The following is a 25,990-nucleotide window of genomic DNA, read 5'->3' on the forward strand; positions in this document are numbered from 1 at the left end:
TTTTCAACAGGTGATTTTTCAACAGGTGATTTTTCAACAGGTGATATTAATCAAAATATGTTAAAGAAATGCTACTTGCAATTGACTAAATGAGTTAAAGGTTATCATTTGGGGATGGCTCACTAACAAGACATAAATAATGAATTGTTACACACACATTTAACAATATTTACAATGTTTATTCAGTCACAAAATAATCTTTATTTCACAGTTGTGCAAAAATCACTATTCTTCCACAATAGGACACAAGCTGTAAGGTCCATACAATAAGGCTGATGTCCATTCATTTAGACTTGGGCTTGCGCTTGATAATTGTGTTGATCCAGTTGACATAGCTAACAACTTTGGTGTAGACACCAGGCTTCCCAGTCTTTCCACAGCCATCACCCCAGCTGATGACTCCATACAGGAAGCTGACGTCATCCTTCACACAGGCCAGGGGGCCTCCTGAGTCACCCTGGGGGAACAAGCAGACACACACACACACACACACACACACACACACACACACACACACACACACACACACACACACACACACACACACACACACACACACACACACACACAGGCACACATGCACACACAAACAATGAGTCATCCCCTTGAAACCTTATATTACACAAACCAAATGCACTCCTACCTACATTCAATATTTGTGTCATTACAACACAACATATAAACAAGGTGGGACGTTAACCATAACCTTTCATTAAAGAGAAAGCAGCTGAAAGCCTTGCAATTTATACAGCAGCGTCCTCCATATGTATGTTCTGTGAGCGCAACCCACTAAAGTCAAACCGAAACAGTCCAGAGGCTCCTCTATATATTATACTGTATCACTCATTACACATCCTTATCACATGGCTGACTGTACAATGTACAAGAAAACATTTATGCTCTTCTATTCTAATCAAATTTTGGTCCAGAAAAGGAGCCCTAGGTCTATGCACTCTTACCTGGCAGGCATCCACACATCGGTCGGTCCCGGCACAGACCATGTTGGATGTCACATGGTTGCCGTAGACTTCAGGCTGGATACACCTCTCAAACGGGAAGATCCTCACCCCAGCCTCCTGCAGGTTGCTGTATTTATTCGCCTCTTTGGAAAAATAAGGCAAATAAATCCATAATGGCTTGGATAGACTTATACACTGTAAGCATTAGGTCACATGATAACAATTACATTCATGTAAAGACATGAATAGGACACATGGACCTACTGTATATGGAAGCGCAGGTGATTGGATAGACGTATACACTGTAAGCATTAGGTCATATGAAAACAATTCCATCAGTGAGACATTAATGTGAAGATATGAATAGGACACATGGACCTATATGGAAGAACATGTGATTGGACATGGTGCATTGATGTCTATTTGAGATGTTACATTGTGATATGAAGACATTCAAGACCATAATGACATATCTGACCAGTACAGTGAAGGACACGCAATACACCAGATGACTCTTTTTGACACAACACTTACTCTCATGCATGTGGCCCCAGCCAGTGATCTGACAGCAGTAGTAGTCTGGGAAGGTCATGGCTTTATCCGGCAGGCAGATTGGCCGTATAAATTGAGTCCTTCTCACACAGTGGCCATCTTGTTTTTTCAGTTTCACCAGAACTGTTGGAATAGAAACATTCTTATCATAAGACAGGAAAAGGTGAAGAAGAGTTTTATTTATTTCATTTTTATTTAGCCTTGGCGTGTACATTGAGAACCACTGTTCATTTCCTATGATTATGACCTAGAGTGGGGAAGTCATTCAAATAAGTTATAGAACGCTGTAGGATGTAGTGTAGTCGTTATTCAAAATCTTGAATCATAAAAACACAGAACGATTGCTGCACTACTGAATAATGTCTGTTTTGCTTTCAGAAAATCGCTCTTGTAAAATAGGGAAAGATCAGAAAAGAGAGAAAAAAGTGAGGGAGTACCTTTTGAATGGACACAGATGCTCAGACACTGTCATACCCAAATGTATGTGTGTGTGTGTGTCTGTGTGCGTCTTCACATTGGAGACAGCTGTTCCAAGATGCACAGCTGCGAGCACAGAGCGTGCATTGCAGACACGTAGACTGGGGTGTGTGAGAGTGTGTGTGTTTCTTTGTATGTGTGGGGGGGTGTTGTAGTCTAGGAAGACGTGTGTTAGTCAGTGTTAGAGCATGTGCAATAATGTAAACTTTGTGGGAGTGTGTGTGTATGCAAATAATCAGTGAGAGTAAAAAGGAGCATGACATAGTATATTTACCAATGTCGTGGAGAGTTGGATTGAAGACAGAGAAACGGTCTGGAAAGATGTACTTCTCCACTCCAAAGGTTTTGGTGTCCGAAGTTGTAACGTTGAAGTTATGCTGACCCAGAATCACACGAATCTTCAACACAAGGGGACTGAGGACAGAAACACATCCTTCTCATCATTCTCTGTCACTAGTAGTGGACCATTATGTTGCATGAAATCACTTGAATACAATTACATTTCATTTGCATGATATTAATGCCTTAAGTCCTGGGGCCGTCTGTATCAAGTGTCTCAGAGTAGCTGATCTAGGATCAGGTCCCCCTTGTCCATGTCATTTTAGTCATTGTGATTTAAAAAGGTCAAACTGAGCCTAAGCACTCCTACTCTGGCACCTGGACTGAAAAGTTTAAACCTAAAGACCCAAGACCATAGTAACGAGGAATCTTCAAGGAAAATCCTCCCAGGGCGCTTCAGTTTTTACTCAAACTCAATGTTTGTGTCTAATTATACTGTAGTTTGTGTTCATAAAATGGCCATGTTAAGGTCAAAGCCATGAGTGTCTGTGAGAAAATGTGAGGTTGAAGGTTGAACGTGAAAGCTAGCACACCAAACCTCATATTCTCTGCTGCCTTATGTACCAGTGCAACCATTCCAAGCAAACGCCTACACAAATATTGAAATGATCAGACATTCTTTATTTCTTACTAAGCTTAACATCTAGTTCTTATTGTACATGGTCCCTCAAGAAATGCAGCACGGTAGAATTGAATCACAGTTGCATCCAACACAAACAGGTGACAAAATAAGAATCACCCTACTTCCCAAATGGTAAAGTACACTCTTACAATACAATAGAACCTAAAAGGATTCCAATCCCGTCAATGGAGAACCCTTTGACAAACCGTTTCGGTTCCATTTAGAACCCGTTCCACAGAGAACTGACTCACAGTGGCATAAAATCCAAATAGGTGATGACATAATCAACACAAATGGATGCTCCAAGTAGTAGTGTAATGTCTATATCCTGTAATTCTACAGTACCTGCGAAAGAAGCAGTGTGCTGCAGAGACCACCCAGCAGGATGAGACCAGGGTGCCCGCGCAGAAGCTGTCATCTCCTATGTAGAGGGCTGCCATCCAGGGATGGGAACCGGGCAGGGCAGAGCTGCCACCCAGGATGCGACCCTTGGCCACTGATATCCTCTTCTTATGCCTCTTTCCGCACACAGGCTTCTTGGCTGGCTTGGCATCATTGGTTTGGTTGATGTCAGGGAGGACGTTAGGTAGAGGTGGCGGCCGTGGCACCTGTACCACTCTCCGCGAAGAAGCTGTGTGAGGGAACAGGGAAGCAGACTTAAAGTAACTGTCCAGGGAAAATGTCACTTTTAAAGTTCATATTCTGTTAACTCATACCCAAATAGCATTCTTGACTCGTCCTATACTCGTATTTGTGGCCAAAGCATAATTTTAAGAAAAAACACTCCCCACCTCAAACAGCCTGTTTCACAAATGCTTGCTATTTCCTCATAGAGAATGATGTTTATTTTACCTTTATTTAACTAGGCAAGTCAGTTAACCTGTTAGGGCTAGGGGGCAGTATTGACATGGCTGGATAAAAAACATACCCGATTTAATCTGGTTACCACTCCTACCCAGTAACTAGAATATGCATATACTTATTACATATGGATAGAAAACACCCTAAAGTTTCTAAAACTGTTTGAATGGTGTCTGTGAGTATAACAGAACTCAAATGGCAGGTCAAAACCTGAGAGATTCCTTTACAGGAAGTGGCCTGTCTGACCATTTCTTGAACTTCTTTTCCATCTCTATCTTTTACTAAGGATCTCTGCTCTAACGTGACACTTCCTACGTCGTCCATAGGCGCTCAGAGCCCGGGAAAAACCTGAATGTTGTCATCCCAGCCCCAGGCTGAAACACATTATCGCCTTTCTCAAGTGGCCGATCTAGGGACTCTGGGCTTAGGCGCGTGACCTGACCGCCCCCGTCTTTGTGATTTTTTCCTCTGTTTGCCGAAAAGGAGATTCCCGGTCGGAATATTATCGCTTTTCTACGAGAAAAATGGCATAAAAATTGATTTTAAACAGCGGTTGACATGCTTCGAAGTACGGTAATGGAATATTTATAATTTTTTTGTCACGAATTGCGCCATGCGCACGACCCTTCTTTACCATTTCGGATAGTGTCTGGAACGCACGAACAAAACGCCGCTATTCGGATATAACGATGGATTATTTTGGACCAAACCAACATTTGTTATTGAAGTAGCAGTCCTGGGAGTGCATTCTGACGAAGACAACAAAAGGTAATCAAACTTTTATAATAGTAAATATGATTATGGTGAGTGCTAAACTTGCCGGGTGTCTAAATAGCTAGCCCGTGATGCCTGGGCTATGTACTTAGAATATTGCAAAATGTGCTTTCACCAAAAAGCTATTTTAAAATCGGACATATCGAGTGCATAGAGGAGGTCTGTATCTATAATTCTTAAAATAATTGTTATGCTTTTTGTGAACGTTTATCGTGAGTAATTTAGTAAAATCTTAGCGAATTCCCCGGAAGTTTGCGGGGGGTATGCTAGTTCTGAACGTCACATGCTAATGTAAAAAGCTGGTTTTTGATATAAATATGAACTTGATTGAATAAAACATGCATGTATTGTATAACATAATGTCCTAGGGTTGTCATCTGATGAAGATCATCAAAGGTGAGTGCTGCATTTAGCTGTCTTCTGGGTTTTTGTGACATTATATGCTAGCTTGAAAAATGGTGTCTGATTATTTCTGGCTTGGTACTCTGCTGACATAATCTAATGTTTTGCTTTCGTTGTAAAGCCTTTTTGAAATCGGACAGTGTGGTTAGATTAACGAGAGTCTTGTCTTTAAATAGCTGTAAAATAGTCATATGTTTGAGAAATTGAAGTAATAGGATTTTTAAGGTTTTGAAAATCGCGCCACAGGCTTCAAGTGGCTGTTACGTAGGTGGGACGAATTCGTCCCGCCTAGCCCAGAGAGTTAAAAACAAATTCTTATTTACAATGACGGCCTAGGAACTGTGGGTTAACTGCCTTGTTCAGGGGCAGAAGGACAGATTTTTAGCTTGTCAGCTCAGGGATTCGATCTAGCAACTTTTCGGTTACTGGCCCAACACTCTAACCACTAGGCTACCTGCCGCTCCAGATGTGATAGCCCTGAGGAGGATGAGCTGGCCAATCAGCGGTCTAGAGGAGGATGAGCTGGCCAATCAGTGGTCTACTCGCATTAATATTCTAACTCAAGATTTTTTACGCAACATTTTTTAAAAACATGATTCCACTTTGACATTATGGGGTATTGTGTGTAGGCCAATGACCCCAAAAAATCTAAATTTAATCAATTTTAAATTCAGACTGTAACAACAACATTTTGAAAAAGTCAAGGGGTGTGAATACTTTCTGAAGGAACTGTAGGTCATATTTCATACAAGTCTGGAGTGACTAAGTTCACATATAAATTCTCATTAAAGCAAGTCTAAGAAGCGGTAGACGTGTCCCATTTCTATGCTTTTAGTTCTTAAGTTTCATTTTTCCATCTTTTACTTTCATTTTTGTACACCAGCTTCAAACAGCTGAAAATACAATATGTTTGGTTATGGAAAAATATATTTCACAGCGATTTAGATGGTACAATGATTTTCTACACTATACTTGCTTAACTTGTCACATAAACTGAAATGAGGCGAACTATCTGAAGTTTGGCAACCAGGAAATGGGGGAGAGATTTCTGCATAGTGCACCTTTAAGTTTAGAAGGGCTTCATTTCAAATTAGTTCACATTCACTGTGAAGAGCACTGATTTCATTGTCAACATGTGATAGGGTAATACTAGTCATAAACTGGTACTACTAAACTACTACTAGTAGTAGTCTTTTATTACTACTAATACTAGTGCTGCTGCTACTACTAGTGCTGCTGCTACTACTACTAGTACTACTACTACTGCGCTTACAATTACTACCTACCAGCATACAGTTAATCACTACATACAAGGCTTCTAAGTATACCTCTTATCATTTTGGATTTTACCAGTGGCTCATTTCCCCCTGAAAAGACAATCAACAAATAGAGCTGTTTTATAGAAAGTATTGAAAGGAATCCCAATAACACATTGCCAGAAATTCAGATTAGCATACCATTTGCCACCCAACAATTACCATTCAATGACGCGGTGGAATAGTAGTTGGCACAACATTGTTTTTGCTTTCTGTGCATAACCACGACATCATGACATCGATATAACAGAGCCAAGTTGGCCGAGTTACTGCAGAAGCATTTGGCACTTTCTGAGTGATACTCAGTTTCCTTATCTCAATTTTCACATTTTTCTTAGCTATTCTGACTAACTTTCTATTTAAACATTAGGCTACCTGTGTCAAGATAGCATTCTCTTCTGAGTGGTACAGGAAAGTTAAGTGTAGTACAATTCCAAGAATCTTCTTTTTATCACTAATAGGGCCATTTGTTTATTAAAAAGTGCTGCGCTTTGAATTTTACGTAGGGCGAGGTGTCATGGGTTATGTCACTGTTCTGTGAAAGCAGAGAATAACATTTTTCAGGGAATATAAAAACAGAGATGGTTCTATTCCACTTAAATGAGATGCAGCTGTTGGTGAGATTCAAAAAGCTGTCCAACTCTTCATAACTCATTATAATACAGTAGAGGAAAGTGAGGTAAGTTGAGCTATATTTACATTCAGCATCATTCCCTCAAGGGAAATATTGTATTTATTCTAACAAAGATACCTACATATATTTGATGTCACGATTGTCGTTGGTAAAGGAGGACCAAAATGCAGCAGGACTGTATATGCTCATCTTGACGTTTATTTAAACTATAATCAAGTGAACACCAGAACAACAAACAAACAAACAAACAAACTTACGATCAACGAACAGTCTTGAAAGGCTCACTCACGCTAAACAAGAAACAATCTCCCACAAATGACAAACACACCCTAATATATGGGACTCTCAACCAAAGGCAAATAGACAACACCTGCCTTCAATTGAGAGTCCCAACCCCAATTAATCAAACATAGAAACAGACTCACTAGACTAAACATAGAATACATGAATATCAGACAGTGCCCAAAAACCCCCGGAATACTTAAATCAAATGCCCTTCTAGAAAAACACCACCCTGAACCACATAAAACAAATACCCTCTGCCACGTCCTGACCAAACTACAATAACAATTAACCCTTATACTGGCCAGGACGTGACATTTGAGGATGTTGTGTATCCCCGGAAATGATCAGAATTCATGTAAACATTACAGTTTTGAAAACAGCTTTTCCAAAAAATGTAGTCTCTTGGCACAACTTACCCCAGGTATGGGGTAAATTGAGCTTCGGGACAGGGTAAGTTAAGCCGCCTACACAATTCTGTACTAAATGAAATATTACCACTACATTTTTAAAACCATGTCTATCTTTATTTCCCAAACACAATTCAACACAATCACAATCGCTTGTTTGTCTTTAGAGTAACAAACAAGCGATTACTTTTTTATACACTTTTAACATAGGCCAGGTGTAACGTCCGTTGTTGGAATGAGACCAAGGCGCAGGGGCGGGACGCAGACCCCGCTCCACCACTGGCTCACCCCACTTTGGTGGCGCCTCTAGAGCGGGGACTCTCGCAGCAGGCCCCAGACTAGAGGGCGACTCTGGCTGCGCCGGACAGGCGGGTGACTCTGGCTGCACCGGACAGGCGGGCGACTCTGGCTGCACCGGACAGGCGGGCGACTCTGGCTGCGCCGGACAGGCGGGCGACTCTGGCTGCGCCGGACAGGCGGGCGACTCTGGCTGCGCCGGACAGGCGGGCGACTCTGGCTGCGCCGGACAGGCGGGCGACTCTGGCGGCTCCGCACTGGCGGGACTTGCAGTAGGCCTGGCTCTGGGTGCAGGCACAGGATTCACCAGGCTGGGGAGACATGCAGGAGGCCTGGCTCTGGGAGCAGGCACAGGACTCACCAGGCTGGGGAGACATGCAGGAGGCCTGGCTCTGGGAGCAGGCACAGGACTCACCAGGCTGGGGAGACATGCAGGAGGCCTGGCTCTGGGAGCAGGCACAGGACTCACCAGACTGGGGAGACATGCAGGAGGCCTGGCTCTGGGAGCAGGCACAGGACTCACCAGACTGGAGAGACTTGCAGGAGGCCTGGCTCTGGGCGCAGGCACAGGACTCACCAGGCTGGGGAGACACACAGGAGGCCTTGTCCTTGACCGAGGCACCGGATACCCTGGGCTGTGGAGGCGCACTGGAGGTCTCGAGCTGAGAGCCTGCACAACCCGTCCTGGCTGGATGGTGACCTTGGCGTGGCACGTGCGGGGCGCGGGCACAGGAAGCACTGGGCTGTGCCGACGCACTGGAGACATAGTGCGCAGAGCCGGCTCAGGATATCCTGGCCCGAGGAGACGCACTGGTGGCCAGATGTGTTGAGCAGGCATACTTCTCCCTGGCTGGATGCCCACTCTAGCACGGCACTTGCGGGGGGTTGGCCTATAGCGCACCGGGCTATGAGTGCGCACTGGAGACACTGTGCACTTCACAGCATAACACGGTGCCTGACCAGTACCACGCTGATTCCGGTAAGCACGGGGAGTTGGCTCAGGTCTATCGCCTGACTCCTCCAATCTCCCCGTGTGCCCCCCCAAAACATTTTTTTTTGGGGGGGGGGCTGCCTCTCAGCCTCCTCTTGCCGTGCCAGCCGATCCTCCCAGAAACGCCGTTCTGCCTTCGCTGCCTCTATCTCCTCCGGCGGGCGGCGGTATTCTCCCGGCCTTGTCCACGGTCCTGCCCCATCCAGGATTTCCTCCCAGGTCCATGACTCCTTTATCCCACGCTGCTTGGTCCGTTGATGTTGGGAAGTTCTGTAACGTCCGTTGTTGGAATGAGACCAAGGCGCAGCGTGGGTTGGGATCATCATATTTTAATATAAATGGTGAACCAGCAAAACCCAAAACAAGAAGCAACCCAACGAACGAACAGTTTCGCAGGCTTCTCACAGCAATGCAAAAACAACTTCCCACACAGACAGGTGGAAAAAGGGCTACCTAAGTATGGCTCCCAATCAGTGACAACGATGTACAGCTGTCCCTGATTGAGAGCCATACCAGGCCAAAACACAGAAATACAAAACATATATAGGGAACATAGAATGCCCACCCCAACTCACACCCTGACCAAACCAAAATAGAGACATAAAAAGGAACTCTAAGGTCAGGGTGTGACACCAGGCCCTGTTATTACCTCATATCCCAGCGATAATGCCTTGCATTACTCCTGGGAAGAAAATATTTACATTTGTCTCAACTTGCCATTGTCTCAACAACTTGCTCAACTTACCTGATGGCCATTGGCACAATATTCCCCGAGGCAAACGTTTTGGCTATATTAGCTCACACAGCTACAAGGATACACTTTCATGCTAGGTTTAGGACCTCATATTGAAGCTTATAGAGACCCCAACTGATATATAGAACAAGTTAGTATTATCTAAAAAAAATGATCTAGATACTTTGGTTTAGATACAAGTATCATGAAACACAATACATTAATTTGACTAAGTGAAAATCTTTTTTTTTACCTAACCACTTTTTTCATGTGGTTTCTTCCTCCTCAGACTCCATGAAATGATGACCTCTTCCTAAATATTTGGTAAAATTATACATGTATGGTTCCCTAGAAACAAGGATGTCTCAACTTTGCTCAATTTATCCCGCTCTCCCCTAAGGTTTTAAGGGAGTACAAATTGAAGACTGACAAATGCATATTTCACCCTCGATCAAGGATAAAGCCCCTTGCAGATCAGAGAGACTCGCTGAGCTCTGTCATTCGTATCAGGTTCCTTTAACCCAACTCTATTTTCTAAAGTAAACTTCATCCACAAAGGTATAATCAATCAATCCTTTAAATGGAGTCCTCTAACAAGGTTATTCATAGTGAGATGACAAGGGCATTTCTCAAAATGACCAGATGAGTACAGTGGCAAATTGTCATGACAATCAATCTCACTCAATGAATAAAATAGATTTTGAAAACCTCAAATTTGGCACCCCTTGGGAGCATGTTCCCACTTCCACCCACTTTTTTCTAAAGCTTCAACCAGCCCTGTTACACTCGACGCATAACTTTTGCCAAGCGTGACAACACTCCCATTATTTTCAATGAAACCTGGGCGTAAGCAGTGCTGCTCCGCGAGAAGCTTGCTCAGCTCAGCTTAAAATAATGCTCTGGTTCTATTTTCAAAATTTCCACACACGGCTCACGCCCGAGAACACTTGATAAAGTGGCTTGCGCTCTGCTTTCGTGACACCCCAGTATAGCACTCATGTTACTCACATAAACGCATGACACAAGACGGTACATCACAGTTCTCCCAGGAGATGGCTCTGTCGTTGAGGGTGTAGCACCACGGCATCTTGTCCCCGTCTGGGTTTCTGGACAGTGGACATGTTATGCTGGTGTTATGACACACTTTACAGTAACCCGGCCTGGACCCCAAAAGAGCAAGCATAAGCGCAGCGACAAGGGAAAAAAATCACCAAGAAGAAAGAAACCTCAAGAGCAGTGGTATTCAAAGTCGGGGTCGCGACAAAACTGTTCTCATCGTTCTCGCAGGGGATCTCTCAAAAAACATTTTTTCTTTTTAGGAACAAAATATTCAGAGTACAGATTATTGTATGGGACAATATACAAATGTTTTGGAGAAAGACAATTTGAAAAATAAAATGTTATTGAGTAAATATATTTATCGCTTTCTTTTCATTTTGATAAGTATACCGATTTTAAAGGTTACGTCATTATATTTGGGGTGGGGTCGCCAGAAAATGGTCCCTGCTGAAAAAGTTTGAATACCACTGAAAAACAAGAAGAACCAGAGTCAGAGGGGGAAGTCCCTCAGAGGGGGAAGTCCCTCCTCTGGCTGTAGCTGGTAGAATAACCATATCACCATCAAAACCAGACAGACAGACAGACAGACAGACAGACAGACAGACAGACAGACAGACAGACAGACAGACAGACAGACAGACAGACAGACAGACAGACAGACAGACAGACAGACAGACAGACAGACAGACAGACAGACAGACAGACAGACAGACAGACAGACAGGGGGGAGTCGAATGATAGTGCTGTGATAGCGGTGGCACGAAGCATAGACAGACTTACACTTCTGTTCTGGGTTGCCAGATTGGTTGTCAATAAAGACTTAAAGAAATAAAGACAACGTAATGCCACACACACCTGCAGTAGGAGTGTTCCCCCAAGCCCCTGAGGGTGGCGCGCTCCACAGTGCCCATGTGGAGTTCATCATGTAACAGGTCAGAGTTCCACGGCAGACAGCGGGCACCAGAGACGGTGGTGTTCACTACGCCACGGTAGTCTGTGCCCTTGTTGTCATAGCACTCTGCCTCTGGAACTGAACAACAAGAGATGTGAGGGATAAGAAAATAAGTATATCACAGTTTCCTGTGTTTATGTGTTTGTTTATGAGAGTGTGTGCGTGACTGTCGGTTTGCTTTATTTTGGAATATCTAAATGTTTATAGTCTACATGTAACCATAGAGTAAGATAAACATCATAAAATCTACCTCTATCTCAGTGAATGACCTCTGGCTCAGACTAGTAATTCTAAGCTAATGCTATGCTATGCTAAACTAGGCTAACCTAGCAATGTAAATGTAACTGTGTTAGCATGTAGCGGTTGGACTAACCGATGCTACAGTAGGGTCCACTGTAGCCAGGCCTGCAGGCACACACCTCCTCCCTGGTGGCTGTGATGAGGCGGCACGTGCCATCGTTCTCACAGGGGTTATCACTGCAGACTGAGGACAGTTACACATTACATTATGACAAACCACAGCACTAGGATCAGTTCCAACCACCCATTTCCTGCCTGATAAACACAGGAGCTGGTCTTGCATCAGTGCCTCTAAGGGTGTTAACTTGGACCAAAACAAACATGAAGCAGTAGACTACCTACATTAGAGTGCTTATGGTTCAGGGTTGCAAAAGTATAGTGGGAGAAATGCATTCACTAACACAGACACCAGTGTAGTTGTCAGATTTGACATGTAGTTCTTGGTGTGGCCTTGTGGGGACAGTACGAGTGGGAAAAGCCTACATAACAGGCTGGCAAGGTGGGGGCAGGAAAAGGCAAGTCCTTCTGTACCAAACTAGACGAAGGGGAAGTTCTGCCAGCAAATGGTAGCGCAAAATCCCATTTGTTTGCATTCCCTTATAAAAATCCTTCCTACCATGACAAAACAGGTTCCGGTCAAACGGGCTCTCCAAAATGCCTTTCTCTTTTGTAAGTCCCATAAAACATCGACCATTGAGATGAAAGACCCTTCAGCGAGATTCGGGTGTGTCCCACACTCCCCTCCTGAGTCACGTTGAGTCATGTAATCTGTCTTTTCATCTACAGCAAGGTTACACTTGTAACCATGGAGAGTAGATTCAAAGAGACAGCCTCTATAGCAGGGACGGGCAACTGGCGGCCCCCTTTTTGTAGGCCCGTGGAACAACTGTCGGGGTCTCAATTTACTGTTTAGCGTTAGAATAATAGCATGCAATGAGGTGCAATTTCATCAGCAGTCACTCAGTTAGCCCATAAATTAGCAGTGCTGACATATGAGGCCATTTAGGATAGCCCAGTTAGGTCACATAGTGATTAGCTCGTGGAAGATCGCATACAGTCACCTCATTGTGTTGTAGAGCAATTCCCCTTGGATTAATGAGGACTATAATTATTAAGTCATTATATTTATTACAGTAATATAAGGTATTGAGATGGATGGTCTGTGTGTGTGTGTGTGTGTGTGTGTGTGTGTGTGTGTGTGTGTGTGTGTGTGTGTGTGTGTGTGTGTGTGTGTGTGTGTGTGTGTGTGTGTGTGTGTGTGTGTGTGTGTGTGTTTATGCGTGTGTTTATGCGTGTGTGACTGTGTCACCTCACCAGTCAATAACTGGGAAACCCCTTTGAGTGTACAAGAGTGAGGTATCTCTTTAAGTAATGGAAACGTGTGGCAATGCTGTGTTGTGTGTATGTGGTTGAAGTGGTTGTTTGTGTCTCCAAAACACTGGATACTAGAGTGACTAACAATAAGCTGAGATGGCTGATACTGGACTCATCAAGGTCTGGAGCAAGGCTACAGCAAGGCTACACTTGTAACCATGAGAGTAGAATCAAATAGACGGCCAACCCTGCTTTTGGTATCTCTAAAGTAGGCCCACAAACCAATTGTCCAGGTCTCAACTTACTGTTGAGAGTTTGAATAGTAGAATACAGAAGGTGCAATTTCAAAATGTGATTGTGCATCAGCAGTCACTCAATTAACCCATGTCAGCTAAATTGTTTTAGATTGGTAAGTTAGTCTAACAGCCAGCTATCTAAACTCGTAGTAAGCATGGTCGAACCGCCGACCGGGATGGGGCCCATTGATCATCAGTTATCAAAACCACAAACATTTCCCTCCACCCCATGGCAAAATGTAGAGAATTGCAGGAGAATAGCTTTAAAACTTTACATTTTTCTATCCGCCCCATGGCAAAAAGAGTAGAACTGCATAAAATGAGTTATACCATTTCAAAATCTTCTCTCTGCCCCGTGGCGAAATGTGCAGAATTGAAGGAAATTAACTTTAAAACTAAAAATATTTATCTTCACTGTCATGAGGGGTGCAGCTAAAATGTTTTGCTCACAAGGTGGGGGGGTGGTACGCAGACAGACGAGCCACTGCGGCCCCTCATGATGAGTTCCATTTATTTGTGTCCCCCACCCCTATCAAAGCTGCCCATCCCTGCTCTATGGGAACAAACGTGAGGTGATTTGTTTTTTTGGCTGGGAGGTTCAGAGGTTTTCTCAAGGCCTGGTAGCCTCGCCCAAACCGCCCCCAACCATTAAGGCATTGAGAAAACAGTGTGATGCTTGGCAACACAGCCGAGACTAAAGCCTGATCATCTGAGAGGTGTGGGAGATTGAGGAATGTCGGAATGGGAAGTATTGAGACGGAGATTTACTAGAGAAGCCCTCATACTCCAAAGGTTTTAGGGGCCCCTCAGGGGCCCATTCCCCTGCCAAGAGACAGCACCTCATCAAGTCTAAGGTTCCACTCGCATTTTTAACAAAAGATAACAAGACAAAAAATACATGGCAAGGAGTGGCTAAAGCAACAAAGGTTGAAAGAAAGCATGAACGTTACCGGTATAGCGGACTCTCTCACAGGAGATCTCCCCGTCCACACATGTGCACCGTTCCACATTACGGTGGTAGATTCTTCCCCAGGATTCTCCGATGTCATAATATCTCAGGTGTATGGTTTCATAGCACTTCCCTGACAAAGGGGAGAACAGAGGGATAAAAGGTAGTTGGGTGAAATGTGAGAGGAGGAGGAAGGGAACAGGTCAATAAGGTGTTAGGGGGCATCGTTTGTGTTTGGCACTGTGAAGAGCAAGATATGGGTCAATGCTCTATTTTTCAAAAGGGTAGACAGTTTCTCTACCACCTCCACACCTCTAAATGTAGAGTAAAACCCCATTGGCAATTGACTCTAAGCTGAATGTATAACTGCTTCAGTTTCATTGAAACTACTTTGAAACACAAGTCCATATAGAAAGTATGATTGTGAGTGACTCACTCTGATCACAGTGCCTCCCGGTGAAGTTCTCTGGACAGGAGCACTCAAAGGAGCGTCTGTGGGGGACCAGAGTGCAGATGCCGCTATTTTGACATGGATTCACCTGACACAGGTCTGTGAATCTGCGTGATGAGTGGACGAACACTAAAACACATCAAATAAATACACAAGGAACTATATTAGTGAAAACATTAGTAAGAAACAGTATAGTACATCAGTAACATCAGAATATAGTATGTAGTAATTTTGGCGTGATTAGCTTTCAAGCTGTAAGAGAACATTTCGAAAACGCACTTAGATTCAGACGGATTGAAAAATAGTCCATGCTTATGCATACTGCTACTGTAAATAGCAGGAAATGTGTATCTAAGATTTTATAGATACAGAGACAATAGAGACTTAGTAGACTATGAAGTCTTGTCCACAGTTTCTACAGAAAAGACCTCTTACCACTAGGTTGAGTGTTCACAGATGCACAGTATCCCCACAGAAAGTCCCGATCAAAGTTGTGCGTCAGAGAACACCTATGATTCAGAAATCAAAACATTCCTGTAAAGCACACACAGCAGTTTCAACTTAGCCATTGAGATCAAGGAGTCAGATAGCAAATCAACAGCGTGTTGACAACTAGCAGTCACCTGGGTAGGAAGTGTGAGCATACTAAAATGGACCCTTATTCCTCAGAAACCTGTATGTCTCAGTAAGTAGCACTGTATGTACAGGAGGTGGGTTTGAAACTGATACCATATTTAATAATGACTGTCTTTAATATTTATTGAGGAGAAGGTCCTAACAACGTTGCACTTCTTTAATCCTTTTTGGGCAAAAATGATATCCACCCATCCATCCACACCCACTAACTAAAACCTCGTACATTACAAAAACCCAATACACCAAACCCAATACATTGGGTTTAAAAAACGTTTGAAAAAAAATAAATAAAAAGGGATAAAGTGACTTCCAGTGGCTGAGGTTCTAAGAGGACACACGCACACGCACACACACACACACACCCTCACACACCCTCAAAATCCCTCACAGTTAACGATGAGCCAGCACTAGGCTCTTGCTGTTAATTGAGAACTGAGTGGAAGAGGGCAAGAACACCATCCATATTGAATTGCATCCTAGTTGTTCATACTTGCAGACACCTGTAGCCCTGTCATAGCCTGAGTGGATTTATCCTGCAGCCACAGCGCAGTTCCACAGATGACGACCTATATCATAGCACTTCCTGTCCAACAGCTGTGGTTATGAGACACACATCTGTGGTCTCGTCGTTTTCACAATACAAGAGTTTAATCAAAACAAGTAAAGACTGTATTGTGAGACATGACATCATTAATATACACCATTAAAACAGTGGTGAAAAAAATACCCAATTGTCATTTTTGAGTAAAAGTATAGATACCTTATTAGAAAATGACTCAAGTAAAAGTAAAAGTCACCCAGTAAAATTCTACTTGAGTAAAAGTCTAAAAGTATTTGGTTTAAAATATACTTAAGTATCAAAAGTAAATGTAATTACTAAAATATACTTAAGTATAAAAAGTAAAAGTATAAATAATTTCAAATTCCTTATATTAAGAAAACCAGACAGCACCAATTTCCGGATAGCAAAAGGTACACTCCAACATTCAGACATCATTTACAAACAAAGCATGTGTGTTTAGTGAGTCCGCCAGATAAGAGGCAGTAGGGATGACCAGGGATGTTCTGTTGATAAGTACATGAATTGGACCACTTTCTTGTCCTGCTAAGCATTCAAAATGTAAATAGTACTTTTGGGTGTCAAGGAAAATGTATAGAGTAAAAAGTATAATATTATCTTAAGGAATGTAGTGAAGTAAAAGTAAAAGTAGTCAAAGATAGAAATAGTAAAGTAAAGTACAGATACCCCAAAAAACTACTTAAGTAGTACTTTAAAGTATTTTTACTTAAGCACTTTACACCACTGCATTAAACCATTAACTCAGGTTATAAAACCAGCGTAACCATGTTATAAACATGTTATAGCATATTCATTACAGTTTATGGTGAATAAATTAGCAGTGCTGACTAGTGCTGACATATGAGGCCATTTAGGATAGCCCAGTTAGGTCACATAGTGATTAGCTCGTGGAAGATCGCATACAGTCACCTCATTGTGTTGTAGAGCAATTCCCCTTGGATTAATGAGGACTATAATTAAGTCATTATATTTATTACAGTAATATAAGGTATTGAGATGGATGGTCTGTGTGTGTGTGTGTGTGTGTGTGTGTGTGTGTGTGTGTGTGTGTGTGTGTGTGTGTGTGTGTGTGTGTGTGTGTGTGTGTGTGTGTGTGTGTGTGTGTGTTTTATGCGTGTGTTTATGTGTTTATGCGTGTGTGATTGTGTCACCTCACCAGTCAATAACTGGGAAACCCCTTTGAGTGTACAAGAGTGAGGTATCTCTTTAAGTAATGGAAACGTGTGGCAATGTTGTGCTGTGTGTATGTGGTTGAAGTGGTTGTTTGTGTCTCCAAAACACTGGATACTAGAATGACTAACAATAAGCTGCGATGACTGACACTGGACTCACCAAGGTCTGGATGAACTGATGGTGATACAGTGGTGGTGAATGCTTCCTCCCTGACGGAATGGGAACTTACATTCTTTCCTATCTACTGTAAGAACTGGACCCACAGAAACAAAGTTAGATACATATGGTTATCATGAGTACAAGTCATCATATTTTATTATACACATATTCTAGGTGTCAATTCTGCATTCTCTGCAAGAAAATGACAAAATAATTTCAACTTTTTTCATTAAGTTTGCCGTACAAGATCAAGTTCGAAGTAAAAATCCTATTCAAAGTAAAAACTCAAAAAAAACTCTAAAACTCTAATAACACTTTGTGGCAGAATAGAGGTAATTTAATGTGAATATGCTAATGAACAACCAGGTGTTCTCCCATGGCGTCGGAGGGACAATGAATCCTTTGAGTTTGACAGTGGCTCCAGCCAGGACCCAATTAAGTTATATTACTGTAGAGGCCCAGTAGAAGGGCACCATAAATCTCATAACTTCATCCTTCCCTTAGACAGCCTAATCATTGTTCTGGTATGAAAAGAGATGTGGACCCTTAACACAAACTAAATAGTACTGGATTCCTACTGCATCGACGAAAGAGATCATTATCTCTTAGTTCTTGATTGGTAAAATGGTTAATGGGCTGTATTGTACTATTGTGTAAAGTTATTATACAAACTAAATATTTAAACATTTCATAAACAAAGAGGCCTACAGGATAGTGACGATTACGCACAAATCAATTAAACAGGTGCTTTATGTTGTTAATGTGAATAGGAAATAATTACCTTTATGACTATTGTCGTTCACATTTCTCGTACGTAACGTTTCATATCCAGGGAGTACCATTCGCTGTTATCAAAGTGAAACAAAGTTAAAGTAATGCATTGTCAGTTTACTTTGTTTCCAAATTACGCACGTAAAAATATGCCTCTCCAAACGGTTCACTGGTTGCGCTCTAGAAGAACTGCAATAATTGTAAGAAATAACTGTTTTTAAATTCACTTACCGTCCGTGAACTGAGGACATACGGTAGGAAAAGTAACACAAAGTATAGCATCATAATATTTTTGTTTGTTTGGTCGCTGACTTAGATATCATGAGCAAAATTTTTCGAAGTAAATTTCCTGAAGGAAGTCCGTTAGATTAACGTTGTCACGTCTTATCTGTCAACTCCAGAGAACTCAGTCTGCTTTTGGTCATTGAGAACGTGAGAAATCCTGCAAGAGCGATACTGTCCTCTGTAAACTCAAAATCTATTGAGTAAATCAATTTCGTCATTAGACAGACTTTTCGGGTATGGACATTATTCTACACAAAACATCGAACGTTTTCCCTCACGACACGCCCACGATGAAGCCTGCGGATCTTTTGATGTAATGGAAAGTAACCTTTTGGCGGATGGGGGCGGGTGACGGTGCGGGATCCCTCCTCTCGATCTGAGCTTGGTCGCCATGCAGCGTCCCAGAGTTGTAAACATTCCAAGTGCGGCATGCTGTGGCAAGAATACCCACTGTCCCATAACCAAGCCTCTAATTTTCCAAGGTTGCAATATTTGACATCCCTGCAGATGCTATAGTAAATTACACAATGAGACCTAGTGTTACAGGATTTCGGACAGTTTACAAGACCGGTAAAAAAAAAAGTGGGTTATAATGTGCGGCTCAAATATGAAATTGTTCACTTTAATGATAACTAACACTGTTAATAATTTACCATTCTGACCAACTGGGCAAACAGACTGAGAAGACAAAACACACCAAGGAGAATTTTGGAATGTGAAAATCTTATAAACCAAATGATAAGGGTTTTACAGGTCTATGTTTGAACCAGGTTGGGTAACAAGTATTTGCATTCTAATTTTTTTTATTTCAAGCTAAATGAATAATTAAAGGTGCAATCTGAGATTTGTACATCTATTGTTGAATGAAATTAATGATATACACAACCTTTCAAATGTTTGGGGTCACTTAGAAATGTTCTTGTTTTCCAGCAAAACATACATGAAATTAGTTGCAAAATGAAAAGAAAATATAGTCAAGACGTTGACAAGGTTATAAATAATGATTTTTAATTTAAATAATAATTGTGTCCTTCAAACTTTGCTTTCGTCAAATAATCCTCCATTTGCAGCAATTACAGCCTTGCAGACCTTTGACATTCTATTTGTCAATTTGTTAAGGTAATCTGAAGAGATTTCACCCCATGCTTCCTGAAGCATCTTCCACAAGTTGGATTGGCTGGATGGGCACTTCTTACGTACCATATATGGTCAAGCTGCTCCCACAACAGCTCAGTAGGGTTGAGATCCGGTGACTGCTCTGGCCACTCCATTATAGACAGAATACCAGTTGACTGCTTCTTCCCTAAATAGTTATTGCATAGTTTGGAGCTGTGCTTTGGGTCATTGTCCTGTTGTAGGAGGAAATTGGCTCCAATTAAGCGCCGTCCACAGGGTATGGCATGGCGTTGCAAAATGGAGTGATAGCCTTCCTTCTTCAAGATCCCTTTTACCCTGTACAAATCTCCCACTTTACCACCACCAAAGCACCCCCAGACCATCACATTGCCTTCATCATGCTTGACAGATGGCGTCAAGCACTCCTCCAGCATCTTTTCATTTTGTCTGTCTCACGAATGTTCTTCTTTGTGATCCAAACACCTCAAACTTAGATTAGTCTGTCCATAACACTTTTTTCCAATCTTCCTCTGTCCAGTGTCTGTGTTCTTTTGCCCATCTTAATCTTCTCTTTTTATTGGCCAGTCTGAGATATGGTTTTTTTCTTTGCAACTCTGTCTAGAAGGCCAGCATCCCAGAGTCGCCTCTTCACTGTTGATGTTGAGACTGGTGTTTTGCGGGTACTATTTGATGAAGCTGCCAGTTGAGGACTTGTGAGGCGTCTGTTTCTCAAACTAGACACTCTAATGTTCTGTGAAGGGAGTAGTACACAGCGTTGTGTGTGTGTGTGCATGCGTGCACGTGTGCTGGCACGCTTTTTGCGTGTGCATGTGTCTATGAGTGAGTGTGTTTATGTGTGTGTGATTGTGTCACCTCAACCAGTCAATTACTGGGAAACCCCTTTTGAGTGTACAAGAGTGAGGTATCTCTTTAAGTAATGGAAACGTGTGGCAATGTTGTGTTGTGTGTATGTGGTTGAAGTGGTTGTTTGTGTCTCCAAAACACTGGATACTAGAGTGACTAACAATAATCTGAGATGACTGACACTGGACTCACCAAGGTCTGGATGAACTGATGGTGGTACAGTGGTGGTGAATGCATTCTGCCTGATGGAATGGGAACTTACATTCTTTCCTAACTACTGTAAGAACTGGATCCACAGAAACAGGGTTAGATATATATGGTTATCGTCAGCACAAGTTATGCACCGGGGCCTCCCACTCCTCTTTCTACTCTGGGTAGAGACAGTTTGCACTGTTCTGTGAAGGGAGTAGTACACAGCTTTGTACGAGATCTTCAGTTTCTTGGCAATTTCTCGCATGGAATAGCCTTCATTTCTCAGAACAAGAATAGACTGACGAGTTTCAGAAGAAAGACCTTTGTTTCTGGCCATTTTGAACCTGTAATCGAACCCACAAATGCTGATGCTCCAGATACTCAACTAGTCTAAAGAAGCACAGTTTTATTGCTTCTTTAATCAGGACAACAGTTTTCAGCTGTGCTAACACAATTGCAAAAGGGTTTTCTAATGATCAATTAGCCTTTTAAAATTATAAACTTGGATTAGCTAACAAAACGTGCCATTGGAACACAGGAGTGATGGTTGCTGATAATGGGCCTCTGTACGTCTATGTAGATATTACAAAAATCTTCTTATCAATTAGATGTTATTTTAATGGACAAAAAATGGCTTCTCTTTAAAAAACAAGGACATTTCTAAGTGACCCCAAACTTTTGAACGGTAGTATATAGCCATTGATTCTTGAAGAATATAACTTAGAAATGCCTCGTGAGTTTAGTTCTTCTAACATAGCCCCATCGGGTGGGGCTGTTTGAAATCCCAGATTGACCCTTTAATTGAATCCTTCAACATATGACTCCTTACCATACAGAAATCAAAATGACTAACGACAGAGGCTTCCATGCTGGAATTATAAAGGTAGGCATGTTTATTGGGTGGAATTTGAACAACAGCCAAACATAAAGCCAATCATAATACTGTAATGGTACATTTACAGATATGAAGATGATGTTGTTCCCAATGAAAGCGTGGAATATATATATATTTTTTACTTTACCTTTCTTCAACTAGGCAAGTCAGTTAAGAACAAATTCTTATTTACAATGACGGCCTAGGAACACTGGGTTAACTGCCTTGTTCAGGGGCAGAACGACAGATGTTTACCTTGTCAGCTCGGGGATTCAATCTAGCGACCTTTCGGTTACTGGCCCAATGCTCTAACCACTAGGCTACCTGCCAACTAGAATAATGCAGTAAAATGTACTAGAGTTGCGAGGAGTTTCCATTGTTCCCACAATTTGTGAATCCTATCTTCTCCTCTACCTGAAAGAGGTTAAGTTCTATATCCCCTGCCTTGCAGTACCTACAGTATCAGCAACCATGTTTTAAACAAGGTCGCCTATCCCTTGATAAATTCCCAAACAGTAGTTTATTACCAAAATTGTTCATCAATCTGAACTGGCAATTCATTTTCTTTTCATGTATACCCACTAAACACACACCAGAGTAATGTTAAATAATACAATATATTTCACCAAAACAATTATTATACATTCTATCAGTTCTGGAGTGAAAATCAATAGCTTTTTACGGTTAAAGTCCCTCATTTGTCAAGTAAGCTCCAGTTTGAACAGACAGTGACTCAAGCTTGGAAAGTGCTGGTGAAGGTTGCTCAGCCTCAGAACTCACACGATTGTGGCCTTGTACATGTCAGTGTTAGAGTCTTGGATCCCCTCTGATTGGTCGCGGGCGTTGAGGGGCACCTGGGAGGTCTTCATCCGGCTTTGGCACTGCCGGAGCTCAGTGGCATACCCTTGGAAACTGAGGTTGAGCTCGGAGTCTTCTCCCCGGATGATGGTGACCTCCCCCACCTTATCTCTCTCCTCCCCCTCCTCCTCCCCCTCCTCTAGACACACTCCCTCCACGTCCATCACCTCCTGCAGGGCAGGCTGAGAGCGGAGTGTTCCAAGACAAGGCGCCCTCTTGTGGGAGCGGTCAAGAGCACATGCTCTTTTTCTTCTCTCTGGGTAAGGAAGGGAGAGATGGGAGAATTAGTAATGGAAGGATGTGCCATTGGAAGAATCCCAATTGCATTCTCCTAGAGTCCTCTCTCCTCTCTCCTCGCCTCCTCAAAAACCTATTGGGGGAGAAGGTCAGAGGGGCGGGACCTCTGGCTTTCCCATCCAATGGGTTTTGAGAAGGCGGCGAGGAGAGAGGACGCGAGGAGTATGCAATTGAGATTCTCCAACTGTGTTCCAGCTGAAGTATTCGCCACAGTGGTCAACAAAGAGGATAAGTACCAATACTCCACAGCCTTGAGGCCTCTAATCTACCATGAATGGGTTAATATAATTGCTAATCAGTGTTGAATCAACTTCTACCGTTTCCAGCTACAATAGTTATTTACAACATTAACAATGTCTACACTGTATTTTTGATCAATTTGATGTTATTTTAACGGACAAAGAAATGGCTTTTCTTTCAAAAACAAGGACATTTCTAAGTGACCCCAAACTTTTGAACGGTAGTATATAGCCATTGATTCTTGAAGAATATAACTTAGAAATGCCTCGTGAGTTTAGTTCTTCTAACATAGCCCCATCGGGTGGGGCTGTTTGAAATCCCAGATTGACCCTTTAATTGAATCCTTCAACATATGACTCCTTACCATACAGAAATCAAAATGACAAACGAGAGAGGCTTCCATGCTGGAATTATAAAGGTAGGCATGTTTATTGGGTGGAATTTGAACAACAGCCAAACACAAAGCCAATCATAATACTGTAATGGTACATTTACAGATATGAAGATGGATCATATGTTGTTCCCAATGAAAGCGTGGAATATCTATATTTTTTTAATTTAACCTTTATTTAACTAGGCAAGTCAGTTAAGAACAAATTCTTATTTACAATGACGGCCTAAACTACATGTAGTTCAACTAGTAATTGAACTGAACAATTTGCAGATGCTTGGTGGTAGTTGAACTAAATTCCAATCTCAGTAGTGTTTTCAGTAGTTAACAACTTTTTAGCCATGTAGCAGTTTAGCAAACTACTGAACTAAACACTACCAAGAAAATAATACATAAGTGATATATAGATGACACAATAATACATTGTCACTTGAAACAAATTGTTTTTGAGTTTAATAGGCTAAATTACTTTCTGTTAACAGATGAGCCCAAAGTGAACTGTTCTTGCAGTTTGTAGTCGATGACAATTCAGATTTACAAATGACAATTTTTCACAAAGTAGTTTGGATGTAGTGGACTACTTTTTCAAAGTAACTTCAGTTAAGTAAACTATGTTTTCATTAAGGGTAGCTTTAGTATAGCTTCCCCAAAACTGTTGCTAATGATTCACTGACGGTTTACTGCAGTGCATGTGGTATGACTTGTCTAACACCTCCCTTGTCTAATATACAAAGTCTTTCAGAGGATCTGATCATCCATGTTATAATCAGTGTAAAACAGAGTCATAGGGCCACCAGCGCTTCTCCACTGAGCAAACACTGGTTGAATCAACTTCATTTCAATGAAATAACATTGAACCAACGTGGAATAGATGCTGAATTGACATCTGTGCCCAGTGGGTTGTCTTGACATACGCCCTTTTTTGATGGTAGAGGACAAAAAGAGTGAACAGCGGAACCAAGGGGGAGGGGAGAAAATCCAGACACAACCTTTTAAGAAACCCTCCGGAAGAGCTTTTTCCGTCTCCATTATGATGGAGCTCTGACCCTTGAAATGCAGTTTGTCCATTGAGCTGATCTCAGAGCAGTGACCCGTAGGTGACAAAGCATCAGGCTCAGAGTATTTTGGCTTGATGGCTTCTGGTCCAGGACCAGTTCAGATCATTGCGCACTATGATCTAACAACATGAAACCATCTCAACCATAACAAGAACTATGCGTGCCTTTCAGCTTGTCTGCTTAGCTTCAAAATAACAAACTGACACTGTTTAACTTATTGGTTATTCATTAGGTCCACTGTGTACACTCGACTACTATGGTCTAGACGTGTTGGATGTCAACCAAACGTGGCACTTGTGCAAAAACTGAGCAGTGTTGCATTGATATGATGATACACTGTCAAACAGAGGTACATAACACAGAACTTTATCAAAGGTGCATTTTTGGATCCAGATTGAAGTCTGTAGTCAGAATGGAGCTGTGTCACTATGGCCATGGCACATTTCAGTGAGTTTTCTTAGCTGTATTTTTATCTTGACAAGTGTTGACAAGAGTGACTATCACAGATGGAGAAAGAATATCTGCACTGAAGCCAGTGTACGTAATGAGACATCACATTAGAAGAATTGGTTCGCTGACTCATTCAGTTCTGCTGTAACACATCTCCATGATACTGAGAGAGTGTGAGTCGAGTCCAAAGCTACAGATGTAGGATCTTAATTTGATCACTCTTGTTGCTGAGAATGTTCCTACAAAGGAAATGAGGGTTCAAGAGTGAGAAGATAGTTGATTTATGAAACCAATCCAGTAGTGAAACAAATGATGATGCTCCATCTGTAACTGTGATATTACAGTTCCAATGAGTAATATTTATCCTCGTCCCTCCTGTGGCCCTTAAACAAAAGGTCTAAGTGACTCCAACACATACACCCTCTGAGCTCCTACGCCTCTGATTCACAGAATCGATGCAGTATTAGAAACACAATCTCCACGTCGTTCCCATTCTCACAGCTGAACACACACAGCGACCTCTTTGCCAAGCGTAGGCCTACTTAAAAAGTTTATGTGCTCAAAATTGTCTCATGAAGCTACTTCAAATAATAGTCAACATCAAATTATTACAGTGGGAATTATAAGTAAGTATATTGAGCGATTGAAGTGGTTTGGAATAAACGTCTAGCTCTCATTAAAGAGTTGAGCTAAGAGGTGTAATTCTTGTCTTAGCACTGCTGTTAACATGAGCCTGCTGGCTGTCTGTCAGGTGTCTTCTGTCAAAGTCCTAGGGCATCAGACTAGCCCAGACAGACCAGCTCTCCCCAGGGCCAGTTTGGAACAGAACCAGCCGCACAGCTCAGACTGGCTGAGATCAGCCCCAAAGCCCCCTGGTTGCTGCCAGATTGATGATAAGACAGACTGAGGGTCAGGCGAATCCAGCTTACAGGTGTGTCAGCCAGACTGCTTCCCAATGTTCCCTACATAGTGGAATGCTTTTGACCAGGGCACTATATGGAGAATAGGTTGCCATTTGGGACGCAGCCAGTGAACTCTAAAGCGAGATGAAAGAACGTTCGAGCCACCACGTCCCT

At 42.3% G+C, this 25,990-nt stretch overlaps 2 protein-coding genes across 3 annotated transcripts in view; both read right to left on the reverse strand.

Moving 5' to 3' along the window:
* Positions 1-158: 158 nt before the first annotated feature.
* hgfac (HGF activator) lies at positions 159-19,135 on the reverse strand. Its single transcript, NM_001140139.1, is given in 14 exon segments — positions 159-457; positions 960-1,102; positions 1,494-1,634; positions 2,263-2,402; positions 3,295-3,580; positions 10,658-10,755; positions 11,564-11,738; positions 12,034-12,144; positions 14,521-14,652; positions 14,956-15,099; positions 15,406-15,479; positions 17,519-17,612; positions 18,300-18,363; positions 18,521-19,135. Coding segments are annotated over 14 exon segments (1,830 nt in total). The 5' UTR covers positions 18,575-19,135; the 3' UTR covers positions 159-283.
* A 2,478-nt stretch (positions 19,136-21,613) lies between these two features.
* The window catches only part of LOC106608656 (regulator of G-protein signaling 12), an 80,165-nt gene continuing 75,788 nt past the window's right edge, over positions 21,614-25,990 (reverse strand). For both annotated transcript variants that reach the window (XM_014206742.2, XM_014206743.2), the window contains exon 18: positions 21,614-22,734. In XM_014206742.2, coding sequence (XP_014062217.2) covers positions 22,397-22,734 — 338 coding nt within the window. In that variant the 3' untranslated portion in view covers positions 21,614-22,396. The remainder of the gene's footprint in view (positions 22,735-25,990) is intronic.

The sequence above is a fragment of the Salmo salar genome, chromosome ssa07 (assembly GCF_905237065.1).
Source record: "Salmo salar chromosome ssa07, Ssal_v3.1, whole genome shotgun sequence".
NCBI classification, from domain to species: domain Eukaryota; kingdom Metazoa; phylum Chordata; class Actinopteri; order Salmoniformes; family Salmonidae; genus Salmo; species Salmo salar.